This window comes from Lutjanus erythropterus, chromosome 13 (genome assembly GCF_056507025.1).
Source record: "Lutjanus erythropterus isolate fLutEry1 chromosome 13, fLutEry1.hap2, whole genome shotgun sequence".
Lineage (NCBI taxonomy): Eukaryota > Metazoa > Chordata > Actinopteri > Lutjaniformes > Lutjanidae > Lutjanus > Lutjanus erythropterus.
This window is the reverse complement of record NC_139329.1, coordinates 4,555,259-4,581,785: the sequence shown is the minus strand read 5'-3', so window position 1 is coordinate 4,581,785 and position 26,527 is coordinate 4,555,259. Positions and strand designations below refer to the sequence as shown.

The 26,527-nt window shown below is 40.9% G+C and overlaps 1 protein-coding gene across 4 annotated transcripts in view; it reads left to right on the top strand.

Annotated features, from left to right (window-relative positions):
- znf423 (zinc finger protein 423) overlaps positions 1–26,527 on the top strand; it is a 192,964-nt gene that overhangs the window by 36,173 nt on the left and 130,264 nt on the right. For 3 of the 4 annotated variants that reach the window (XM_084733843.1, XM_084733840.1, XM_084733842.1), the window contains exon 3: positions 6,475–6,678. In XM_084733843.1, coding sequence (XP_084589969.1) covers positions 6,475–6,678 — 204 coding nt within the window. The remainder of the gene's footprint in view (positions 1–6,474; positions 6,679–26,527) is intronic. The other variant, XM_084733841.1, reaches the window with a different exon arrangement.

The following is a 26,527-nucleotide window of genomic DNA, read 5'->3' as shown; positions in this document are numbered from 1 at the left end:
TAAGGGATAATCAATGAATAGGTGTCACTATTCTGCTTTGTGTCGTGTGGTTCTTTGCCTCCACATCATGCCTTCAAACTGTTTAATGCACACCTACAAGTTGATTATCATGCTTATACCATGGTCATTTGCCAATAATTCTAGTCCTTTTTACAACCAAACTCAGCTGGCTTGCCATAGTTGACAACGAGTATCCATAGATACAGTGTCGCAGCGGCGCACTTGACATTCTTCTGTCTGTAGATGGGTAAATTAGGTGTCTGAGCAATTTATTCATAACTAATGTAAGTTTCTTAAATCAGCCCAGTTTCTATATTGTTGGAGGATAGTTTACTTACCTGTAACTCCCAAAAGTTCCCCTTTTTACTTCCAAACCCTGTCCTTTTTGAAGATACTTGTCCCTTGTCCTCCCTTTCAACTGCTTTGATGAGAGGAAACGTGTCAAGGATGTCACAGTGCTTTTAACGAGATAAAATAGGTTGGAGGTGTATGAAACTTTGCTGAAACAGTGCCAGGGTGAGCAATTTTCCAAGCAAGTGACATGATGACACAGAGCAGGTTAGGATATCCTTATTTATAAAAACTGCAGTGTGCTTGCTTGTTTGCATCACTTCCACTTATGAAGTGGTGTGAATTTTAACATCTGTGCTCTTTAATGTTGCTATGGCTACAACTTGGGTAACAGATGAATTTGGAACAGTGATTAAACTTGTGCCGAACTACATGTTAAACATTAAACGATTCTAATGCACACCTGCCAGCCAATCAGAAAACTGTATTAACCAAGACCATGGTATGAAGTTATAAACAATCAATGTTTTAAACAATGTTTTTTCAACCGATTGGATAACCCTTAATTGCTTGCTTCTCACAGGTGATTTAGATAAGATAACTGATAATTTCACATTTTCTCTATGTTAAAAAGAAGTTCAAATAACCTGAGGATAAGCAAGGCTCAGAAGTAGTGAGCAAATGTGGATGAGTTAATATTTTGTTGAGCTGACCTAACCAAATCTGACATTACTATTAAAACAAAAACAGGTAACAGTTACTACATCAAAAAACTTCACAGATATACTTTGGCTTTCATAGAGCATTTTGCTTAAAATTCAAATTCATTGCTTGGGCATATTCTGACAGATCAGGCATGTCAGTGTCTAGTTTTTTTAAATTTTGTATTTAAACACAAAAGCTATATTGCACTTTTATCTTTCTGCAGATATACGCCATTGTCTTCCTGCAGACCCAAACAATGCTTTTCAATGCTTTTCTTCATCTTTAGGATCCGGAATACTGCTGGTTTTCTGTCCTGCCAGCCAGTTAATTTCCTGTAATTGCATTCATTGTGCATCCCAGGTGTGATTCAGTCCCTTAATACATGGCTAGAATAAAAATCAGCAGGTCTCTGCGACTCAAGGACTGGTAGAAAACCCACCTTCTGAAACTTATGCTTGTAGGTGAAAAATAAAAAATGCTATTGTTCATGTTGCTGTTTCATTCAGTTGTGAAATTTGTATTTTTCATATTTTCTGCAGGACGTGATTTTTACTTATTATGTGTCTCTGTGGATGACGTAAGAATATAACGGGGTGTCTGGGCTTGGGATTGGAGGATTTGTGTTTGTGCATGCGTGTGTGTGTGTGTGAGATGTGCAGTTATTCCTGGCATAGGGACAGTCTGTGACTCAGAGATAATGGTTCTCTGTAGAGTGTGTGTGTGTGTATGTGTGTCTTCATATGTCTGTGAGTGACTATAGCTATATCCTGCTGGTGTGTGTGTCTGAGTGTGTTTTTGTGTGTGAAAGAAAGAAAGACTGTGAGTGGATAGTGCACAAATGCTATTTGCTAGGGACCACTGTCGTACTATTCAATCAATACCCCAGCACACACACACACACACACACACACACACACACACACACACACACACACACACACACACACACACACACACATACACACACACACACACACACACCCCTCTGCACCCTAAGCACCCATGGGAGTTGCCTGCTTTCATTAAGCAGGCCTGCTGCTTCTTTCTGGTGTGGTTTGGGTGGGGGTGGGGAAGAAAAGGAGAAATGAGATCTGAGGGAGTTTTGTGAAAAATAAAAGAAACATAAGCAAGACAGATGAGTGTCTAATATGTAAAACAATGTCCAGCTAGTTTAACGCTGATACATCTGAAAGCAGTTTCAAATTTCCAGTCTTGCATATCTGTAAGACTGGAGACTGACTGAAGAACATTCTTACTGTTTCTATTATGAGACAACTACACAAGTATAAAATCGGTTTGATTGTGGATCATAAATGTTGCTTGTAAAACAAGATTAACTGTAGTTCCTACTCTGCTGCACTGAGACATCAATGAAAGCTATTCTGTGCCTGTGAATATCTCTTAAACATAAGCACAGGTTAATGACAAGCTTTATCGTGCTTTGCTTTGACATATAAAATGAGACAGACTTGGGCAACAGCAATTTTGCATTACTGTCACATTAAAGCCATAAAGTGCTTGTCATCATTTTTGACAAGCTTCCTTTTTGTCCACAACATGAGATGGACATTTTCAGGTTTACTCACTCTGAAAAGGATTTTCACAAAGCTCAGTTTTGGGTCTAACAAATGCTGGCTGAGCGTGAATGGAAGGACAAATAGAGTAGGACTGTAGTCTTGTAGAAAATCTTGGTCGAATGAAATTCTACCTACTTTTCAAACAATTGATTGGTCGATAGGGAAGAAGAAAATGCACTTTGTCATTAGATTCAAGTAATCCACAGTGCACTGAGTGAACTCTTAACATCATCTGCTAGCCTCATTGGCTGCTAATCAATATTGCCAAAGAAAAACAATTTCCTGCAGTTTGTCTGACCATTTCTTTTTCACACATTGCTGTATTATTTCCTCCTGCCCCCAACAATAATGGGTTAAGAAGCGCTTCTCTCCTTATGGAAGTACTACCAGTGACTGTCTGACAAAGATTTTGATTGGACAAGAGCATATAGACTAACCAGCTGACCAACTGACCAGAAGATGTCAGCCCTCAAAGGGAGAGCAACAAATTTACCCAGATCTGCCCTTGTACTGAAAAACTTAATGGTGTCATGGCTTCTTGATATCATATCAAGAACCCAACACAAGCACACACAAATCGACAGACTCACATACACAGTGTGATCTAGCCAGGAGGTCTGTTGCCACAGTTTGAAAGTGGTAATGATCATAACAGTTACAGTATCTGGTAGGAGCTTGCAGTGACAGTACTTTTTCGAAGCGCCCTCCCATCTATTTCTCTCTGAGATCCATAAGAGGACACATAATTATCCCGTCCATGTGTGAGGTGGGTGGGTAAGTGGCAGGTAGGGGGTACCATACAGACCCATGTGCAAATAGAAACACCACCAACTGTGTTGTCTCTCTCATCCCTTTATGTTCCTCTGTTCTGACATCCATGTATCTCTCTCTTTATCCCACTCAGTGATTGAGAGTTGAAGAACAAAATAAAAGGATGTGTAGGCAAGAGAAAAACAAGTATCCAAAGAAAAATGAAGGGAGAGATGAGGACAGAGGGGTGCAAGATGGAGAGGTTTCATCTGGCTCCTCCCTCTGTTGCTATGACAGCAGGTTGTGTTGGCATGTGCTGGAGTTGGCACTGCCCTCACCTCTGGCATCAGGGCACCCTGGGGAGTGTGTGTGTGTGTGTGTGTGTGTGTTTGTGTGTATGTATGTGTGTGTGCTTGCGTGTTGTGTGGAAGCTTGGTTTTGAAAGGCTTAAAAAAAACTCTACTGAAAGAAATATTCAGCATTTATTTTGTTATGTGTTGTATATTATTTTAAATTAAAAAACAACAAATTCACATATTGATATGTCAACCGACATTGCATAATGAAGGTGTGTATGTATATGTATACATTTTTTCTTAAACTTAAAGAAAATCAAGTATACATAAAATGTTACCTATAAAGCTAATTAAATACTATCTGCATTATATTCTGTATATTGGACAATATATATACTGATATGCCGATATAAGACTGATATAGCTGTGATAGGCCAGTATCTGGCCAGTTATATCAGTCAACCAATATACTGGTCAAGATCTAATTTCCACTAATCGTGAATCATTTTTCAATCAAAATATCTATCAGAATAATACCCTGATAATTAGGGTAGATCTAATTATTTTCCCAAAATACTTGTTCTTGGTCTTCACAATTGACTTAAGACCAGACCATATTCATTGTCAGTTAATGTGCAGCACATGGTAGTATGAAGAAAACGCGTGGAAAAAGAAGTTGGGGGTGTTTTTTTTTTTGCCTTTACTTGTTAGGGACAGCTGAAGAGAAGACAGGAAGGGGAGTGACACACAGTAAAAGGCCACAGGCTGGAATCAAACGGCAGCCGCTGCAGAGCCTCGGCACATGGGAGACATTCTCCAACTATGCCAGAGGAGCGCCCTGACATCCTGATCACATCTATGAGATATCTGGTAGAATTGTTGTCAGTCAAACAACACAAATTTACATTCCAGCATACACAAGCATGCATTTTTTTGTGTGCTTACTTTCATATCCAGTTAGTGTGCCTCTGGTGTGCGCACATCTGTGTGTGCTTCCATATGTAGGCGTACCTGTGTATGTTTGTGTTAGTGTGCACAATGACCAGTGTTGATGTGTGCATACATGTGGTATGTGTATGTGAGCGCATGTGTGTGTATGTGTGTGTGTTGTGTCAGCCAAGGGGCCACTTTCTCTCCCTGGCCAGACGGTGCTCTCACCACTGGACAGATGGCCAACACCCTCCCTCTCTTCTTCACCATACCTCCTTCTATCCCTCTATCACTGTCTTCCTCTTCTGCTGCCCCCCAAACACCCAATCACCTCAATCCCTCGTTCCCCACCTCCCAGCATCCCTCTTTCCTGTCACAGCTTTCCCATAATAAATCAGAGTGGGATAGAGCCTGTGCACCTCAATGTAATTTGTCTCACTTTCACTCATGAAGACACTTTAGGGCTGTCCACACGAAGAACTATAACAACAACTATAAATATATCATTTTAGAAGTATCAGTTTAGAAGTTAAGTATGGGAGTATGGGTTTTGGAGTCAAACTTTTTTGAATATCAAAGTCATGTAAAAAAATAAATAAGTAAATAATTGAAGTGAAGAATAACATAAAAAATAAAGAAATACATTTTCCTCTGCTTGAACACATAAAATGATGTTGTAAGCTGTTAATGGTCAAAATTGAATTAGAGTTTAATCCTTTTTGACCCGTAACTTCACTCCATAAGGAAAGTCAATTTTTCATTAAAAGTAATGGAAGTTATTGATTCTCTGTAATAGCCAGCACTTCAAATTTAGTAAGGGAGATTTAAAATTACTGAGTTACCCATTTATTAGGTGCACAAAATATACAACCAATCCAGTGAAATAATAAATTCTTACTCTCAGGTGTGTGTGAACTACAGGTTATATGAACTTCTTTTTAAAATACAAAAATAAGAAATTGTTGGTTATCTGAACAGTATAGACCATGATAAGCAGGTATTATTGGCTGAAAAAAATACATATTCTGCATTTCTTTTTTCATCCTTTGCACTGACTTTATGTCACTGCCTCTCTCCTCTCCTCTCCTCTCCTCTCCTCTCCTCTCCTCTCCTCTCCTCTCCTCTCCTCTCCTCTCCTCTCCTCTCCTCTCCTCTCCTCTCCTCTCCTCCTTCCCTCCCCTCATCTTCTCTCCTCTCCTCTCTTCACCAGTGTCTTCAGTGTCAGTCCTATTGGATCCTCAGCGTTTATAATGTGATAATAAGGTGTGAAAATGGAGACACAATGGAGCAGTGAGGATTGGGCCGACACAGCCTTCCACTGGTCCCCTCTCACACTCTGCCTCTCTGCTACCAGGACACACACGTTCACACACACTTGCTCACATGCTGGAGGGATGGCCTGCAGACACTTAATACAATTCAGTCAAGTTGCACACATCACTGGTTAAAAAATAACAGTTAAGAGACCAAAAAAAAATCCAAAATCCAAATCCAAAATGAAAACGCACAAATGAACTGGATAAAAGCAGGGCCAAGAAGGATGACAATTGATATGTCAATTAGATTTTTGTTTATTCCAGGGTTAGCTGTAGCAGTATGAAGACAAGATCAAGCTGTTGTCACTAGCAGAAGAAACAAGGAAAAGTAACATGGGTGATACAAGGTCAATATCAACAAGGGGTAATCAACAGGAGCTCAGAAACAGTTCTTGCAGTACACCACATGTTGTTTGACTTAACATTCAGCCAGTTATGATTTAATTGTTCAGAGAAATTAAATATAACCTGAGTTAGTCTATATAATGGAATAATAAGCGCTGTGGAAAGCTTTCATGCAAACTTGCAACTGGTTACACAAAACAAGCATGTGTATATATAGACATGTTAGATTTTTTACTCATGGTTATATGTTGTGTGTCTCCTCAGAAGTTCCGGCGTCTGACAGAGAGCCCAAAGACAGTCAGGGGGCGGGTGCTGAGGATGGAGAACAAGAGGAGCATGATGACCGTGATGAGCGAGATCATGATGATGACCTGGATGACGAGTCCATCTTCACCTGTGACAACTGTCAACAGGACTTTGACTGTCTGGCTGAGCTCACTGAACACAGAACCAACCACTGCCCAGCTGGTAAGATTGTTCACATTGATTGTGATTGTGGTTTTGTATCTTAACTGACCAGACTGTTCCACTGTATATTTCAAACGTTTGTCTTAAAAACACGGGTGCAGAGCAGCTAACTGTCTAACATCCTGATATGCCAAGGATACATTGTGCACTTGGAGTGCTGTATAGCTTGTTCAACAACCTGATATCATAGCCATGGTCAGGGGTTAGTGGTGGATAACATAGTACTTTGACCTGTGGGTAAAAAAGATAAGAGGCAGAGGAAAATTATGACAAGAAACTTAGGAAAACTTGTGTGATGGCTACAACAGATGAAGAAATTCTGTTTTTTAAAAATCTATTCAGTACCGCTCACATCCAACTACAGTAAACAATTGAAGGGACTTGAGAAATGAAGTAGAACTGAATCAATACACCAATCAAGTAATCAAGATAGTTTAAAATACACAAATTTATAGGCTTTGAATTAATGGCGAAGATGTGGTGCTAGGGGTGTCACAATTTCAATGTCAAATTGAAAATTGATCAAAATAAGCTTTCAGTTTCAATAATCAAAATCAAAAGCCGAATTAGAAATTCTATCTGTATTTTTTTCTCTTCACCCCATCTACTTGTGGTATCTGATGTGTGTCCAAAGAAAAACAACACTTCAAAGATGACACAGCGTAGCTCACCGGGTCTTATGTCACACACAATATCATATAATTTTTTTTTTTTTTTTTTTAAGAATTTGAAAATGTAAATGATAGTTGTCAGGAAATGACCTGTTGATCTTCACAAATCAAAGTGCAATAGTCTAACAATGGCATAACCCTCAGTCGATTTAATTGAATTGTGACCTTAAAATTAAAAGTCAGATCATACTAAAGTGATTTTATACATGGTGTGTGCATTTGCATGTCTTTCAGTGGCTTTTTGCTTTTGGACTTAAGTACAGATGAAGCTGTTTTATTGCATCATGCAAAATCAGTACTGATTGGTTCCTGGGTGACTCTGGCCCTCTCCTGTTTCGGAATACCTATAGCTATTGGATTCAGTCGTGTCCCACAGGGACAGACTTGTTTGTGCACATACGCACACACACACACACACACACACATGCACGCACGCACGCACACACACACACACAGACACACACACACACACACACACACACACACACACACACACACACACACACACACAAAAGCCGTTATTAGTACTGGTGTAATTAATGGAGGGGCTGAAAGGAACGCGGCGGGGGCATCTGGTTCCTACAGATTAATCCAAACGCTCGCTTAACAAGCCAACACACACACATGCACACACACTCTTTCTTGCTACTGCAAGGCTGTCTGCCTCTTAGCGTGTGAGTGTGTTTACTTTTGATAGAGGGATGAAGAAATAGGGAGACGGGGGGATGGAGGGCTTTGTTTAAACTGGTAAAGATAGTGTTTCCAGAGATTGTGTAATGTAGACGGTGAGACCCCTGCCTCAGCAACCTCTTTTTCGCCTGCTGGCTTGACATCCAATCCCACCAGAGTCACTGGTCTTAGGTCTCACATAGTGTTGGAGAGATGCAACAATACAGGAATGGTGTTTTGTTTGTCTTTATTAGATATGCTGCAATGAAGAGCCATAGAAAATATGTAGGGAGATCCAAAGAGATGACGGGCTGCACAAAGGTCCCTTGCCTGTACAGTATAATCATGTGCAGTATACAGCTTAAACATTGGAGGATCTTTGTAGCCTAAATCATGCTAACACAAACAGTTGGAATACTAAACTACAGCTCTGAGGCTCAATGTATCAGTGTTTAACTGTATGCTGAGATAGAAAACTTCAGATATTCTCCACTCCACACAGCTGTGTCAGCCTGGTCCATGTAGAAGTAACCCATTCTGTGACCCGTCATACATGTGATGGCTTTCTTCTTTAAAATAGGAAACCTGTTTTTGCTTTTTAATTTTTTTCGTACCATTTTTGCTCCCTCTCTTCTTGACCCACACATAAACACACACACACAAACAGACACAGCGCACATTCACACGCAACACTCACAGAGAATCACACCGCCAAAAGCGCAGGGCTGCTGTCAGAGCACGGGATGTGGCCTGTGATTTCAGCACAGGAGTCTGGGGAGGACTACATGTTGCTGAGCGAGAAAGCAGAGGGAGGGAGGGAGGGGGGCACAGAAGAAAGAAATGAAATGAAATGATAAAACATGTTTTTCCCTGGAGAAAGAGTGGTTGAGATTGCAGAGTAATCCCCCAGCTCGGTGGGATGTGTGTGCACTTGCATGCAGGGGTTTGTGTACGTTCATCTATGTGTTGGTGTGTGTTATTATTGTGTATATGCTTGTACATGTGTATTTGTCTGATGTGTATGCAGGAGAGTGTATGTGTGTATGAAGTCAGTGGTGGGACCACAGCTTTCTGGTTATTACTGAGGAGAGGGCTAAATTAAAACACATGGACTAAAAGAATCCTTTTAAGTTCTCTGGTTGAGACCCCTGGGATTTGGTAGGAGGGCATGGGACGCATGCACACACACAAACACAAAAAACACACAGCCTACTGGGGATAAACACACGCCACTCTGGATCTGCAAGAGAGATTTAATGTGTTCATGCATTTTGTAGTTTGATGGTGTGTGTGTGTTTGTCCCTGAGCAGAAACCAAACAACTCAGACATCAGCCATCTTGGTTGGGGGTGACAGACGGGGGCCATCTTGCCAGAAGTAGGTAGCTATGATTTATGATGTGTTATGCCAAAAAAGAAATCAAAACAAAACCAAAATAATTGCCATACTGCATTTAACATCTTTTCCATTCAGTTTGACTCTCCTAACCTCCTAAAAAGTTAAAACTTTTTAAGAAAATAATAAGTGTCTCTGTGCTTAACAACAGAATTAATGAATAGGTTAATTTGCCTACTAATAAAAATATAAACCCCATAAACTTAAAATGTTAGCAGGTTATTTGAATAAAATCACAATGATATATTTTTTCACACTGATCAAAGGGCTAGGTTAAAGTTGGTAAAGGGTTGGATTTGGCCCATGGACCACCAATTGAACAGGACTGCTTTTAGCACAGCTTTTCTTGTTGCTTATTCCAAATTTGTGTGTTACATAGAGCTGCAGCTTTGTGGACTTTGCATTGAGTTCGACTGTAGCTTTAATATGAGGAAGACGAACGAGGACATAAGGTGAATGCATCAGTCAGCTGTAGTTGATGATTTGTCAAGTGTTTACACAATATATATGGGAGTAATAGATGATCTGAGTTAACAATATTAAGTAAATGTACAGCGTGAAAAAAGCACTTTGAGGATTTTATTTACTTTGATAAACATGTTTTTAATGATAACTCCAGGGAACATTACAGGGAATTAAATGAAAAGAAACTGCATGTGAACAGTCCTCCTATGTGACACAAATAAGTGGTCATGCAGTACAGTCTCTTGTCATTATACTGAATCACTGCAACACAAATTTTTAACATTTCGGTCTGTGGAGCCAGGCTCTTAAAGTTTCCTTTATTGAATAATAATTATTGAATAATATCTGATGAACATCTGTGGGTCCCAGGTGCGGGCTTGAGAACATGTTAGTTAGCACTGAATTCTCTGCAGAAAAAGCGCTGGTATCTGTAATGCTAACTATACTGTTGTAGCAAATGGGTCCCAGGTTAGCAGCTAGCTGTGGCTATAACATTGAATGGGTCCCAGGTGCGAGAGTGAAGCACCAAGTAATTCAGTGCCACTCTAGCAGAAGGCCTATAAAGAGGCACCATTAATTTGAGTGGAAATTGGACAAACACACACTCACACACAGGGGCGCAGATCAATGACACATAAATGTGTGTATATCCACTCAAACACGCACATACCCACAGACCCCACACATCTGGTTAATGTAATGCCACATTAATGTGCATGAGCCTGACTGCTCAGCTGGTTGTGCGTGCTTGTGTGTGATAGAGATTGTGTGCTTCCATTACAATACCATTTGTTATTCTGTTCTACTGCAGCTTTAAGCCAGTGTGACGGCTCTGCTTTTAAATTGTGGATAAGATACTCAGTATGTGTGTGTGTGTGTGAACTGATTTAACTGACACAGTAGTTCCTCTTAATGTACCTGATAATTATACATTGTTGTATTTAAGCAGCACAAAAATGATACTTTTACTTAGAGGCCAACTGATACTGGATTTTGGGGGCCAATGCTGATGTTACAGAGTAAAAAAATCCTATCATATATTGGTCTTTATAGATGCTGGTGTATATTAGCCAATTAATACTGGTTATACTAATATCAGACTTAACAGAGCGTGAAAAAGTTTGGTTTGAATTCTTAGGCAAAGTGATCTATAAAAGCCAAAGTATGTTTGTGAGCTTTTTTGATAAAAAAAAAAATCAAACATGTGAAGAGTCAGAACTACTATTATTTTTGTTGTTGTAACAGTGATAGTAATAGTTAGGGCTGGGTACCGATTCAGATGTCCCAAATTGATTTGATTCAGTTCACAAGGTTTCAATTCGATGTTGATTCGGTTAGGGACATTTCTGTTACAATACCAGTTTTGCTTTCATATGAAAGAGAGTCTCAGAGAACTAATGCTGTAAATTGTACAAGGAACCCTCTAAATAGTTGCATCATTAAAAATATTCATGTTTACATAAAGAATTAACCCCAAAGCAGTTGCATTTACAGGGGTTCCCCTAACCCCACGGAACCCCCCGCCCCCTCAAATGAAGCAATATATTTTATTTTATATTCCGAATTCTTCACTTTTAGACATCTTTATTAGAGACCACACATCCACAAAGCAAAGACATATATTAAAAGATCAATTTGGGATTTTATGAATCAATATGTGACCATACAAAGGAAAATTGATTCAAATTGACTGATCAATTTTTTACTAGTAATAGTAATAGTGTTAATTAGATTAGGTTTAGTCAGAGCTGTGGAACATTAAATAATCCATCTTTGTTTACTAGATGGCAGACTTGTTACCCTCCAGTGTGCATAAACTACAGGTTATATGAACATCATATTAAAATACAAAAATGTGAAAGTATGGATTATCTTATCAGTATTGGCCATGAGAAGCAGATAATTATCAGTTAGCATATCGATTGAAAAAATCTGTATCGTGCATCTCTTTTAAATAATTTTAAATACAAACCACAAATGGAACATAATATAACTTGAATATTCCGATATATTCTGATACTGACATAAAAAATATATGTAGCTGTGTGGCCAATATCGGGCTGATAATATCAGATGGTCAGTATATCAGTCAGACTACTTTTAGTATTATCCATAGTAACACTCATGGTAGAAATGCACTGCCTTTATGCTGAATTTCTGCAATAAATTGGACACCAGAGTATATTTCAAATGGACTGTAAACTGCAGTATCCACTGTAGAGGAGCCTTATCATTTTGTTTTATTTGTAGTACTCCACATGGTTTTGAGGGTCTGGGCGAATTCACTTGCTGAGGTGTATATAGTGTGTAATATATGTGTGATATGTGTCTACTACTTTTAATACATGTGGGTCTACAGTGTATTGTGTGTGTACTGTATGTGCGAGAGAGACAGAGCGAGAGTGTGAGTCGGGGGAGTGTCGATGGGTCTCAGTAGGAGTCAGAATGTGGAGCAGAGGCTCCCTGAGGAGAGGAGGAGCGGAAAAAAACCTCCTACAGATCAAATGGAGAACATTCTCTGGCCCTGCTCTGACACATGAACACACACACACACATGCACACATAGAGACAGACACAGACACACAGACATACACATCCCATGAGGGAATCCCAAAAGCTATCTTACCGGCCACAGCATTCCAAGGTTGGGTCAATGTGGTGTGTAGAGAGCATTAAGCACACTCACACAGCCGTTTAAAACTGCTGTGGAGGCTCTGTGTGTGTATCCACTTAGTTTAGTTATATATAAAAGCTTCCTGTCACACACACACACACACACACACACACACACACACGTCAAGAGTCTGCACACACTCATGCTAGGTGTGAGTGAGAAGGAGACAAAAGGGCGCAAGGGTGAATGATTGTTAAAGATGTCAGTAAAACCCACTTGAGGGGGAAGAGGAAGTGATGAGAAGGTAGGCACCAAGTAAACGAGGGAGCTGTCAGTCAAGGCGGGGGGGCGGAAACTGGTAGTGCGAGTGACAAATAGCGAGTCATTAACCCAGCTAGTCGCTTCGTGGATGGTGAGATGGTGTGGGTGGAAAATGTGTGTGATCGTGTGTGTGTGGGGAGACAGCCAGATAGTGTGCGTATTCTTTCCGAAGGTATTTGTGAGGTCTTTGTTAATTGAGCACATACAGCTGCACTCTCGTCTATTCTCTTTCCTCTCACAGCAGGAGGGAGGGGGGGGGATTACCAGGGAGCCCGTCTAGCTGGGAGGGAGGGGTAGAGGGAGAAGGAAATGAGGAATAGAAGAGAAGTGGAAAGGAATAACAGGGGGCAGGATGAAGACAGGTGAGGAGGAGGAGGAGGAGGCTGGGAAGTGGAGGTGAAACTTAAAAATGCATGGAAAGGAAGTGAAAGAGGAGAAAAACATGGTGCAGGGAGGAGTGTGTGTCTGTTAGTGCAGGGGCCCTTGGGTGACTGGTTTGCCTCCCGTGGGACATCTCCCCATTGCTAAGCTCTTACCGTCTGTCGCAACCCGCTGTCACACACACACATGCAGAGGAACACCCTCTTGAGCACAGAGAAAACGCACACACACCACACACACCTCGCTGCGTCTGTCGTCAGGATAGCAGCTGAGTCCTGTGAGGCCAAGACTCTTATTAAAACCACAGATCACTTTCTACAAGAGAGGGAGAGAGGGAGCGGTAGGAGGGGTGTAATCTGAAACAAAATTACAGACAGCCTCCTGCACCCTGGCCTGCCACTGACTCTGTGTGTGTGGGTGTGTGTGTGTGTTTCTAGTCCAGTAGCGGTTGTTGATTGACAAAATAAATATCATGCTCTTAGTTGTTTCCTTTATGATCACTCTGTGTTTTTCCCCTTGGCTTCCTTCCTCTTAAAGGGAGTGATTCAATGAAAGGTTATATGAGGTACTTATCAATCAGTGTAATACCTACAGTAGATGGCAGTTGGCACGCCCCCAATTTGGAGAAGAAGAGAGGAGTACCAGCATGGAAACTAAGCAATGTATTGCTTTGTATGCTATATTTAGAATATTTTTACTGCTTTACCTTGCTGTCAGACATCTTTTTCCTGTGGGAAACCACTGTTATACAAGTCATATATCTCTCTTTTCAAACCAAACAAACTCCATGATTAAATCAGTAATTTTACCTGGCTTAGGTGTTTTAAAAGGTTAGTTTGGGTCACTGAAGTCATATAGTAACACAAACATCAGATTGAGGCAGCGGTAGACCAGCACCTCTGTCAGATAAAATTACTAATTTCACCCATGGAGTTTGGTTGGCTTGGAGAGAGTGATATTTGGCTTATACTGTATAACAGCAAGGGAAGGTGGGGAGGGGATGACAATCAACTGCTCCTGAATGGTTGTCAAATGCTCGGATGAATTTTGAACATTTCAGAAATTTTGGTTGGCCATTGTCAGGCTCTTGCAAAGGCCAATTGAATATCTGAAAATAGCATGGCTACATGATGCCTCATGTGGACAGAAACTTTGGACAGTAAACATAACTAGTTTAGCTCTCTGCAATTCTCTCTGCAAAATGGACAAGCCATGCTGTCCATGTCTTCCTGCAAGTCCATATACACCAGCACCTGATTGTCCCCCCCTCCCCAGAAGTTTGGGCACACAGGATCGCACAAGTAATCGAGGCAGCATATTTCTGCCTTGTTCGCATTGTTGCTCACAAACAAATTTCTACCTGCCTCTGAGCTTTCAAACAAATCTTTATTGACAATTGTCCATAGGCAGAACGATCCACAGGAACTGGCGGGATGTTTTATTTTCTATTTTACAGTGTGAGTGCTCATGTGGTGGCTTGATGATTGGATCATATAGAGTGAGCTTTGGCTTTACTTTATAGATGATTTACTCATACAGTGTGAGTTGGAAACTAAACAACAACATTCCTAAAATTGTACAGTGTATGCCCAGCTTCAGCTCCTGTCTTTTCCTTCTCCCTCCCTCTTGCCCTCTTCATCACCATGTGCTCCTCTTCCCCCCTCCCTCCCTTCCTTCCCTCTGTGTCTCTGTACCCGGGGGTGGCCCGAAGATTCCTGTGCTAAGCCCTTGGCATACATACAAGTGCACAGCGCACACACAGACACAGCTGGCTGCCGCTCAGGTTTTCCAGGGAGAGAGCAGGAGCCCGGCACCAGAGGAGAGGGGGATGGAGAGAGGAGAGCAGTAGAAGAAGAAGAAGAGGAGGAGGGGGGGGCTACAACATGCAGAGAGGGAGGGGGAGGGATAGAGGGATGGCAAGGAGGGGGTGAGACGGAGAAGGGTTGTTGTGAAGTCATTTTTCATCACAGGGTTCATTTTTCACTGCAGAGTTCTCCCACTCTGTACATCGCTCTATTTCTCTTTATCTGTCCTCTCCTCCTCCCGTTCCCCTCCCTTGATCCCGCTTTGTCTCTCTTTATCTTCCCTTTTTCCTCTTTTTTCCTGTCCCCCCCCCCCCCCCCCACCTCTCTCTCTTTCTGTTGCCTAAACTCTTTCCATCCTCTCTCTGTCTCCGTCTCTCTCTCTTTCAGCCTAGTTTCTCCTTTATGAAATATGGATGGGAGCAGTTTTGGGCGCGCTGAGAGGTTTGCAGTTGGAGGGAGGGAGGGATGGAACTTGGGAACTGGCAAGGGAAGGAGGGGGGAGAGACAGAAAGAGAGAGGGGGAAGAAGAGGGAGGGAGCTCGTGTCTCAGCAGACGTGCCTTGTGCATGCACCTAAACACCTCACTGAGCAATCTGTCAACATGTCAGCAACACATGTTTGGTAAAAAAGAGAGAGAGCGGTTGGAAGGAGAGAGGAGAGGGTGAAAAAACCCTCTCCTCCTCCAGTGGGAGTAATGGCTCCCACCAGGGCTCTGGAAATGCTTTGAATTCAGCAGATTTCTATTGCGGGGTCCTCCCCCGGGGGCGTCTTTTTACAATGCCTGCATCTCAGAAATTTGAGCCCGAGGACCCCTGGGGGCGTCCTTTCATAATGCCTGAAAATGTAGGGTTATATTGTGTGCTCTTCCCCATGGGGCTTTTATTAATACCTGTATTCACTGCCACTGGAAATTACACAGGCGGCGCTGCAGGGGCCCGCGCTCGCTCCAGGAAGGGAGAAAGACTCTGCAGGGACGTTTTCTCTCTTCTCCTCTCTCTTCTCTTCCCTTCTTTTTTCCCCTCTCTTCCCCCTCCTTCTCCTCTTCTCCCCCCTCCCTCCCTCTCCTCCCACTTTGACTCTCTTCCCTTTTTTCTTACTTAATGCAAGAGTGAAAAAGAAGAATTTGCCAAAGGACACAAGAAAGTGTGTTGTGTGTGTGTGTTGGCACCAGCTAACCCCCTTGTATTCAGCCCTACTTTGCTCAGAGGAAAAGAAACACTCGATTAAAAATGTAACTTCCCTCTTCCCCTCTTCTTTCCCTCTCATCTCTCCCTCTCTCTGTCCTTGTGTGCCTGTGTGTAGATCTTGCAGAGAGTAAATATTTGTGTGTGTGTCAGTGTTTGAGAGTGTAGTTGTGTGTGTGTGTGTGTGCACATATAGACAGAAAAAAAGCTATATCCATAGTCCAGTCTAGTGTGTGATTTTGCTAGCTGTGTGATGAATAGAAAGAGACGACTGCTTCTGTCTCTTAACATTCATTAGAATTCTTCAGCCAAAGGGTTTGCAGCCTCTTTCTGCGTGTCAGTGTTTGTGTTTATTGATCAAATATTTACACAGTCAGATTAAAGAAATATACATTTACATATCTTTGAATAAATAAAATGTCTGATCTCCGCAGTCAGACTGTTTAGATTTCAGATTTAGACGTTGCACTCTGACTGTGTGCCAGTTTCAGTCATGACTGGACATTGCATTTCATCCACAACAAGTAGATCCTGTGACTCTGACTGATTAAACTTTAGATGCACTCATGTTAAAATGTTGTTTGAAGTGGGGTTGTATGAAGTAGTCAGCGGATTACGTACAGTAGATGGCAGTTACACGCCCCCACTTTGGAGAAGCAGCAGGTGTACCTGTGTAGGAAGCTAAGTGATGTACTGCTGTGGACAGAATCAGATACGAAATGTACTTTAGCCACCAAAAAAAAAAAAGACCCACCTACAAGTTTAAGTATACACACCTTGTCACGTCACTGTCAAACAGCCATTATATAAGCCAAATATCACTCTTTCACTCTCAACTAGACTCCATTGGCAAAATCAGTAATTTTACATCACACAACATGGAAAATATTGGTCTACTGCTGCCTTGATCAGTTATTTTGTTTCTGTTATTGTTTGACTTAAGACAAAAGGTTAGTTCTGATTCTCAGAAATCACACAATAACACAAACAAACTAGCTGATCAAGGCAGTGTTAGATGTGCAACTCCCATGTTCTGCAAGGACAAACTGCTGATTTTGCCAGTGAACTTTAGTTACTGAGAGAGAGCAATATTTGGCTCATAGATGGACTGTTTTAAGTGGCTAAATATGTTTTGCTGCTGACCCTGCCCACAGCACTACATTGCTCAGCTTCTGTAATGGTACTGCTTTTCCAAATGGGAAAACATGTTGACCAACTATCGATAAGTCACCTCATATAACCTCACTTTAAATAATCCAAAACATTCCTTGAAGAAACTAGTGAGCAAGTGAGTTAGCTGCAGCCCGACCTCATCAACTGACTTTTAAACATGGACACTTTTGAGAAGAGACAAGGCCACGCTGCATTTATAAATGAGGTCTTTAAAATGCTCAAGATGTCTGAAATCTCAGCCTGCTTGTTAAAGTTGTCTCTGCATAACATGCTCTTGATGTATCTTAACTTTAATAGCCCTCAGACAGAATTTTACTCTGAAACCATGTGGCTAGAGTAGTAAATTGTAACATTTCAACTTTTATGCATTTTGTACAAAAATGAAGCACATGACCAGGAGCTGATAAATAGTATCACCTTTGACTGTTGTCTCTCATAGACTGCAGAATTGTTAACATGAAATTAGTGCACAGCAAGATTCTGAGAAAGAAATCCATTCAAGTTGTAAGAATTCAATTATATATATTATTCATATTTAATTATTAAATATGAATATTTAATTATTAAATATGAATGTCAAAAATATTGTTTAATATTGCAGTTTTTGTATAACTAAGCAACACTGTTTTTGAATTTCCAATACAGAACATGAAAATGTGTATAGTTGCACCTGCTAATTACAGTCTAAGAAGCAGAACCACCCTGTGTACCCTCCTGGATATCTGACAGGATTTAATTGGCTTTTTTTTGGACCCAACACTGTTCTTACCCACCTTTTGAATACAATATCTCTCTCTGATCAACCTGTCAAATGATCTACCTCATGGAGTTCAGAGGCATTTTATCTTCTGGGTGTTTGTTTGAGCATCTTGTCACCAACATTGTCAGGGCATCCTACTGGTTATCTGTTGGATTAACAAACACACAGGTTGAGGGACTTTGATTAATGACGTCCCTCCAGAGCAGCTCTTGAGCATCAAGCTGCTTGATATGTTAACACAAGGTATTGAAAACCTTGTTAATTGGGAAAAATCTCTTTTTACTAACTTCACTTAATTTGGGATTGTATAACAGATTTAAATATAGTTCACCTTGATACCTGGTGTCTTGAATACAATCTTTTTTTTTTATATAAAAACAGAATTTGGTCTCGCAGAGCACAAAGACAACTGAATTTGAGCAGGCAGAGATAAGTTGTAAATTTCATGGGGATGCTTTAGGGAACAATGCACAGGTAAATGCTGTGGTAGATGTGGGATGTGACCTGTACAGGTAGCAACAATAGCAGACGAGGAGCAGTAAATTGAACAGCATTAACTGGACCACCCAGTTTGTGACAACAAGCTCGGCCAAAACATCTGCAGATTGAGAGGACAGCGCCTGTGAAGTTTGAACCCACGGGTGGAACTAGTTTACAGCGTGTTGGTGTTTGTTTTAGTCAGTGATTCCACCACACATCTATGGTCTGGTGGTTTAGATTAAAGTACCTTTGTTCATTCTACTATCTGAAGAGTTATTGCTGAAGAGTGTAAAATAGATTTAGTCAGTAGAACAGTAGGATTTAGTTGTTATCGCCAAAACACAAATGACAGTATCAAAAGCCATGGCAAAGTAATGGCCTCCATGAAAGAGGACCTGCATCTTATGTAGATATAAAGGGCTCATTTTAAAATAATAAAAACACAATAATTCTTAATTTAAAGTGAATAAACCAATGAAAACATACTTAGTATTTTTTTTATTATAAATTTCTGCCATATTCTGTCAATAAATGCCTGTAAATGTTACACAGTGGACCTTTTAAATAAAAAGAAGCAGCAGTATCCTGTTGTGAGATAAAACTTTCTTCCTTCATGGAAGAAAAGCATGATGTTTTTAGATGGCTAGGTTATGCAAGCTGCATCAATGCAAATTGCATTTACAGTTACTTAAGAGAAAGAAAAAGATGGTGGCAGATTGTTATCACTATTGGCAGATACTCAAGTTTACAGTATTAGTATTGGACATGAAAAAGTGGTGTTGAGCCATCCCTATGCCAAATGACAGCCACTATGTTAAAGAGTTGGTTGTGGTGGCATTAAAAAAATATTCCATTAAATCTGCAGTTCAATATTCAGAATTTTTCTATTTCCACTCCATCTGTTAATGTGTAAATGTTTTTTCTAAATCCAGTAAACAAGAGCAAGTATGTGTAATTGCTTAATCCTAATTTTTGTGCAATTGTGTGTGTGTGTGTCTATATATATATATATATATATATATATATATATGTGTATTTATATATATATATATATATATGTATATATATATTTATAAATAAATATATATATATATATATATATATATATATATATATATATATATATATATATATATATATATATATATATATATGTATATATATATATATATACACATATATATATGTATACACATATGTGTGTGTGTGTGTGTGTGTGTGTGTGTGTGTGTGTGTGTTTATGTCTCTATCAGTATGTGTGTGGACGGGTCAGGATAGAGTTGTCATGGGGCTATGTGGGGCCCTCTTCGGTGTATGTGTGTATATGTGAGGGGGGTGTCTGTATAATGAGGAACAGGCCATTCCCTTGGATTCCTGCACCCCTGCCAACAACCAGGACCCCCAGAATCTCAGCCCCCCCCACCCCCTTTTTCTTTTCTTTTTTTCTCCCCCCTCCTGCTGACACCTGGGACTTTTTTCCTTTTCTCCCTCCCTGTTTCTCCCTCTCTGCTTCTTCTTTCTCTCTTCCCAAGTGGAACGTGTGACCTCCCTCCATTTGATACACCTCCCCACTCTCTCCCTTTCTGCCCTTCTACCTCTCTTTTTCGTATTCTTTGTCCACTTCCTTCTTTCTCCCGTCATTCTCACCCTCCTCTCCTCTCCTCTCCTCTCCTCTCCTCTCCTCTCCTCTCCTCTCCTCTCCTCTCCTCTCCTCTCCTCTCCTCAATCGTTCTCAGAGCGTACAGACCACAACGTCTGCCTCCTCTTCCTCCCTCCCTCCTCGCTGTCCCTCCCTGCTGAGTTCTCAAACTCAAAACTGACCACATCCCTTCCTTTCACCCTCTGTCTCCCTTCCCCCATACCCTCCCTCCATTCTCTCCCCATCTTCTCTGTTCCCTGTGGAGCTGGCCCCAAAGCTCTGATCCCTTCCTCCATGCCCCCAAACTCCCCCACTGTGCCCTCCCAAGACACACATACACACACACATACACACACACACCCTGTGGCGACTGGCCCCAAAGCAGCCCCTGTTTGTCTCCCCCCCTCTGTTTTTCCACTCTTTCTTTCTCTCTTTCCCCACCTCTGTCTCCCACACCCTATTTGATGCTTTAGATTTGTTTTGCACTTCACTTAAGCTATTTTTCTCTCATCTTTATCTTGAATGAACCAAATTATTACATTTTACAAATCTGCACTGGGTGAATAATTCCTGTTTAATCATGACTTCTTGTATGTTACATTTAATTGACTGTGTCCCTTTAAGCATATATGAAGAATTTTTTTGATAATAATAATTGTGAATATGTTCTGTGCATGTAGCAAATGTTTATTCATGCTGCATCAGTCCACCCAATCATCACCAGACAATCTGCTGTAAATTTGAGCACCTGAATTGGAAGAAAAACATTAACTTTTAATTAACTCCTTTGGGAAACTGAGCCAAAGTAAAGAAACCTAAAATGAAACAATAAATGAAAGTTGAACAGCCATCTCTTAATTTGCATTTTATCTTTATCTTATCTATCTTTATCTTTATCAGACAGATGTGCAGTATAGCTATACTTTTGAACATGGAAGCACTGCACTTGACACCACACCTCAGACTGTATGAGTTGTAGCAGCTGCAGCACTGGACCAGTCATGTTGCATGAAATGAACAACTGGCTGAGGGTAAAACCAAAACAATAACAAATAGTATTGTTTTCATAGATCTGGATCCAAAAAAGGATCCAAGGCAGGTATCGTGTAACTGGAGAAGTTGTGATACCACTTGGTACCTGGTTGTTGTAGCTGTACTCCATCTAGATTGATTTGGTGTGACTTGCTGATTTTTGGAGATATTGTCATAGTGATGTCTGCATTCACTTGAGTATAATGGAACCAGATGGCGCTTAGCTTGCTGGATGGAAAATAGTTCCTACATTGCTGTTGAGTTTTCAAATATATTTTTAGCCACTTTGAGCACCACAAATCGGGTGCCATCTAGTTCCATTATAGAAGGCAGACATTTTTGTGGCTGATATCTCCAAAACTCTGCAACTCACACCAAAACTCTAGATGAATAAATGGTAAAAGGAACAATATGTATTTTTAATCTGGGGGGGATTCTCATTCGACATTACACGTCTTATCAATGTCATCCTACCAATTAAGTGATAGATTTTATGTATTAATGTTACCAAATGGATGGGACAAATGTCTTTTGAATGTCTTTCTTCCACTTTTCTCTGGACAGAATGCCAGTTTTCTGTTTGATGTGACATTTTGTTATTGATTCAAAATGTTCATCTTGTCACTCCTTTGCATAGATAAGTGTATATGTATTTCCTTTTCATTTTGCTTGTCTCACTTTTGGTCATTTTTCTGAGAGAAGGCTAAAGATCCACAACATAAAATTCTCATAGGGGACTAGCACAGATGCATTGCAGCATTAGAATGACAGCAAAGACACCTATTTTGTGACTGCAGGTGTTTGTGTATAGGTGTTACATAATGCAACTGCACAATACTAACAATATTTTATGGCACTTATGGTAGCAATTACATTTTTGTTGGTATAAATAACCTCAACCCTGCACCAATGTTTTTTACAATGATTTTGAATTCTGGTTCTGCTATAAGCACATCCTGAAAAAATAAAAATATATGATGAAAGTCTGTGACGTTTTTCCACCAGCACACCTGCTTCACACCTACAGTAAGCATATGGAATTTATACTAACATGCTAAGTTTATTACAAAAATACACCCAGGTGTATTGGCACACGCACACACATGCATGCACGTGTGTATACACACACACACACACACACACACACACACGGTTTCAGTCACAGACAGAGGTGGCAAAGGGCAGTGTACCACAGGGAGAGGGCCTATAATAGTTTTAACCCAGCGCTCAGGTGTGACTCGCCTTTGTCCAGCCAAATGTCAGAGAAAAGCACAACTCCAGGGAGGGAGGGAGGGAGGGAAGAGAGAGGGTGGAGGGAAGGACGAAACAGAGTGGAGAAGAGGATCAAGGGAGAATGAGTCAGAGAGAGTAGAAACGCAGAAAAGGGGAAGAAAATGCACAATAGACAAAGAAGGATTCATATATATATACATATATATATATGTATATATATATATATATATATATGTATATATATGTACACAATAAATCTGTGGAATAAAGGATAGAAATGCAGTGAGAGGAAGGCAGGAGGGGTTTGTGTCAACCAGTGTAGGCCAAGGAATTTCAGATCTTGCTGACTCTTCAGCCAATCAGACAGTCAGATGAATGCTAGACTGGCTTTTCTCAATATAGCTGGCTTACTTTACATCCAAATAAACTGCTGACTTGTTTTGTTAACCAACTGAGTGGCTGAATGTTATGTCCAGTGAGTGAGCGAGTGTTTTTGCCAGTCTTTCTGTCTGGGCCCCTGGTTATGTGGGGGCTGGGAGCCCTGCTCTGCTCTGTTCTCTCCCCGCCTCAAGAGCTCCCTAGGGGGGCAGCAGGACCAACTCTGCCAGCCTCTCTCTCACACTCCCATTTACCCCCACCCACCCACACACACACACACACACACACACACACACACACACACACACACACACACACACATACACACACACATACACACACACACACACACACACACACACACACACACACACACACACTGACGTCAGCTGCTCTGGGCCTTCTCCCCTGGGTGCTACCAGAACCCTTTGTCCCCCCACCCCCTCCGCCGCCCGTTCCATCCCTGCCTCTCTCCTCTCCATCTCTCCTTCCACCCCTCCTTACTCCTCTCCCTGTCCTTTGTCCCTAGAAATAGCTGTCCTGCTTACTGCCTGATTGGAATTCACTGCACTATGGGAAGTCACAGGGGAGTGCCATTGTCAAGTGTGTGTTTGTGTGTGCACATATATGTGTGTACTTGTGTTTATTTTAGTTAACTGATCATGAGTGCATGCATATTTCTTGTGTGAGTGTGGCTTCAGTGTGTGTTTCTGTGGTTACCAATAAGACATGTGGTAGTACAGCTGTGTGTCCAAGCAGTTTGGGAAGGAAATAAACTACAGCTAAATTGAAAAAAGTGTTTTCCACACTTTTTAGATAATATTGTTTTATTATCCTCCACAAAGTAATTATTGTTTTGTCTCTTAAAATGTGATCTCTGGATGATATGAGGCCCAAAGTATGACCACATTTATATTTGTTTTTCCAAAATGCAGAACACATTTTGGCCTCAGTCTCTACTGTTGTATTAATAAAAAATAAATAGACTGTTTGTTTGGCAACTATGTTAGGGCTGCAACTAATGATTATTTTCATTATCAGCCAATCTGTCAGTCATTTTCTGGCTTGATCAAACAGCTGTTGGATCCATCAAATGTGAAAAAAACAAAACAAAAAACAAAACAACAACAAAAAAAAAAAAAAGTGAAAAATGTTGATCACTGTTTTCCAAAGCCTAAGATGTCCTCAGAAAGATATTCAGTTTGCTAATGTGTTAAGACAAAAGAAATTAGAAAATATTAATATTTAATAAGCTGAAATCAGATAAGTTGGACATTTTTCTTTTAAAAAAATGCCTCAAATGATTAAGCAATTATCAAAATAGTTGGTGATCAATTTGATAGTTGACAACTTATCGATTAATCAACTAACCATGCAGCTCTAATTCATACTGACATGAAATAGTAGGGTAAACACAGGTGTTTACAATGATACTAATTAAGGTCTTGTTTGATTTAGTGTCGCATGTGCAATAACAGCTCTCTGATAGTGTTTGACCTGAATGGAACAGAAGAGGTCTAATAATCTGTTCATCTGGAACAGTCTATTTGTGGTAATGGCATGCAGTTCTAACTGTGGTCGATGCTAGTAGTCCCAGTGCCATTAATGTTTAAACAACAACAACAAAAGTCACCAAAAGGTAGTGGTGTGCTGAGTGAGTAACACCAGTGCTCTTGTAGAGGTAGGGTTGAAATCGTCCAAAAAAAGTGAGCCAGTACAGTTATGTATTTTATTTGTGGAGTCTGTCAGTATATGTGGTGGTATCAATGTTCGTGTGTGTACAGTATCTGTAAGTGAACATTTTGTATGTAGGCTTTTCTTCAGTGTGTTCCCTGAGTGTTTGGGGAATGCACGTGCCATTGTGTGTGTGTGTGTGTGTGTGTGTGAGAGAGAGTGTGTGTGTGTGTTCATGCATGCTTCTTCTCCCAGCATGAATCCTAGAATTGGGGTTAAGGAACAAGAGAATTCCTCCCTCATATTCCCTCCTTTCCTCTCTCCTCCCGTCTCTCTCTCTCTCTCTCTCTCTCTGTCTTTGTCTCTGTCTCTCTGTCTATCTCACCCATGCAAGTGGGATGTCTTGAAATATTAACCAATCTGCTCTTCATTTTTCAAATATGATAGAAAACACACTGCTAAATAAGTCAGGAGCGAGGCATGCCAGGGAGCGCAGCAAGACGGGGCACTCAAATAAACAACAAAACAACACAAACAACAATGAGGAAAGGGAAAAGATGGGGATGGGAAGAGTGGAGATAGGAGGAGGGGAAACTCTTGTATTAGCCAGCTTTGGTCACTGCAATGGCTGCTCCATCCATCCATCCATCCATCCATCCATCCATCCATCCATCCATCCATCCATCCATCTAGTTGTCTGTCTATTGGATTTCATTGTCTCTTTAACTCATTTTCATTTAGTCACTTTTTTCTCTCCATCTTTCCACTTATTTGTCCTTTGTCTCACCCTCTGTCTTTTCGTCTCTGTTTTTCCTCACCTTTTCTCCACTCTAATGAGAGCAGCTCAGTTGGAGTATTAAACTACAATGTGTGTGCTGGGGTTGGGGGGGATCTGTGGCTGACTGACTTCTTTACCTCAACAGTGCTGCTGGCTGGTAGCTGGAGGGAGCACCCCGCTTGAGTAATGAACTCCCCCAGGAAGAGGCACTGCTACGTGGCCTGCCTCCATCCTGTGTTCTTCTCTTTTCCTGGGATAGAGTTGGGGCTAGGACAGATTTTTGGTGGGGAAATTGGGTGGCGGGTAGAGGGCATTTGGGGGTTTTGGGTGGTAGGGTGAGTGGATATTTCTCCCCCTTGTTGGCTGCCAAGCCGTGCGGCCTGCGAATGAGCAGATAAAATTGTGTGTGTGTGTGTGTGTGTGTGTGTGTGTGTGTGTGAATGTGAGTCAAGAACTGTTTGGGCTTGTGTACAGAGATTTGTATGTGCCTGCATTTTGAGTGTATGTGGGTATTTGGTGTGTGTGTTGGGGAGTTTGTCCTCAGAGAATAGTGTGTGTGGTGGGGGGGTGCAGTGACAGCTGCAGAGGGGGGCCGGGGGGGCCGACTGCTCGCCGGCTGATAAGGGGGGCTTCACATTAGAGACACAACGAGAAGACTAATAATTCTGCAGTGCAACACTCTCACACACACATAACAGACAAACACAGAAGCTCATAGAACAGAGGCGGTGTGAGAAAAAGTTACGGAAAGCTAGATAGGGCTGTGGGACAGGAGATTTAGATTGTGTATGTGTGTGTTGATGAAAGTGAATTCACAGTGTTGAGAGAATAGACAGAGAATCAGAAAGATGTGTGTATTTGTAATATGTGACTTTGATGACACAAAATCATAGAAAGGCAGCCTAAGAGCTACATTTTTAAGTCCAAAGCACAGGGCTCGCATTAAAAACCTCTGTAAAGTAGGGCTGCACCTAACAATTATTTTCATTGTCACTTAATCTCTCATTTATTTTCTTGATCGATCGATCAGTTATGTGGTGTATAAAATGTCAGGAAATGGTGAAAAATGTCAATCATTGTTTCCTTATACTTGAGGTGAGTTCCTTGTTTTGTCCACAACCCAAAGATATTCAATTTACTATCATAAAGGAGTAAGGAAACCAGACAATATTCACATTTAAGAAGCGGAATCCTTTTT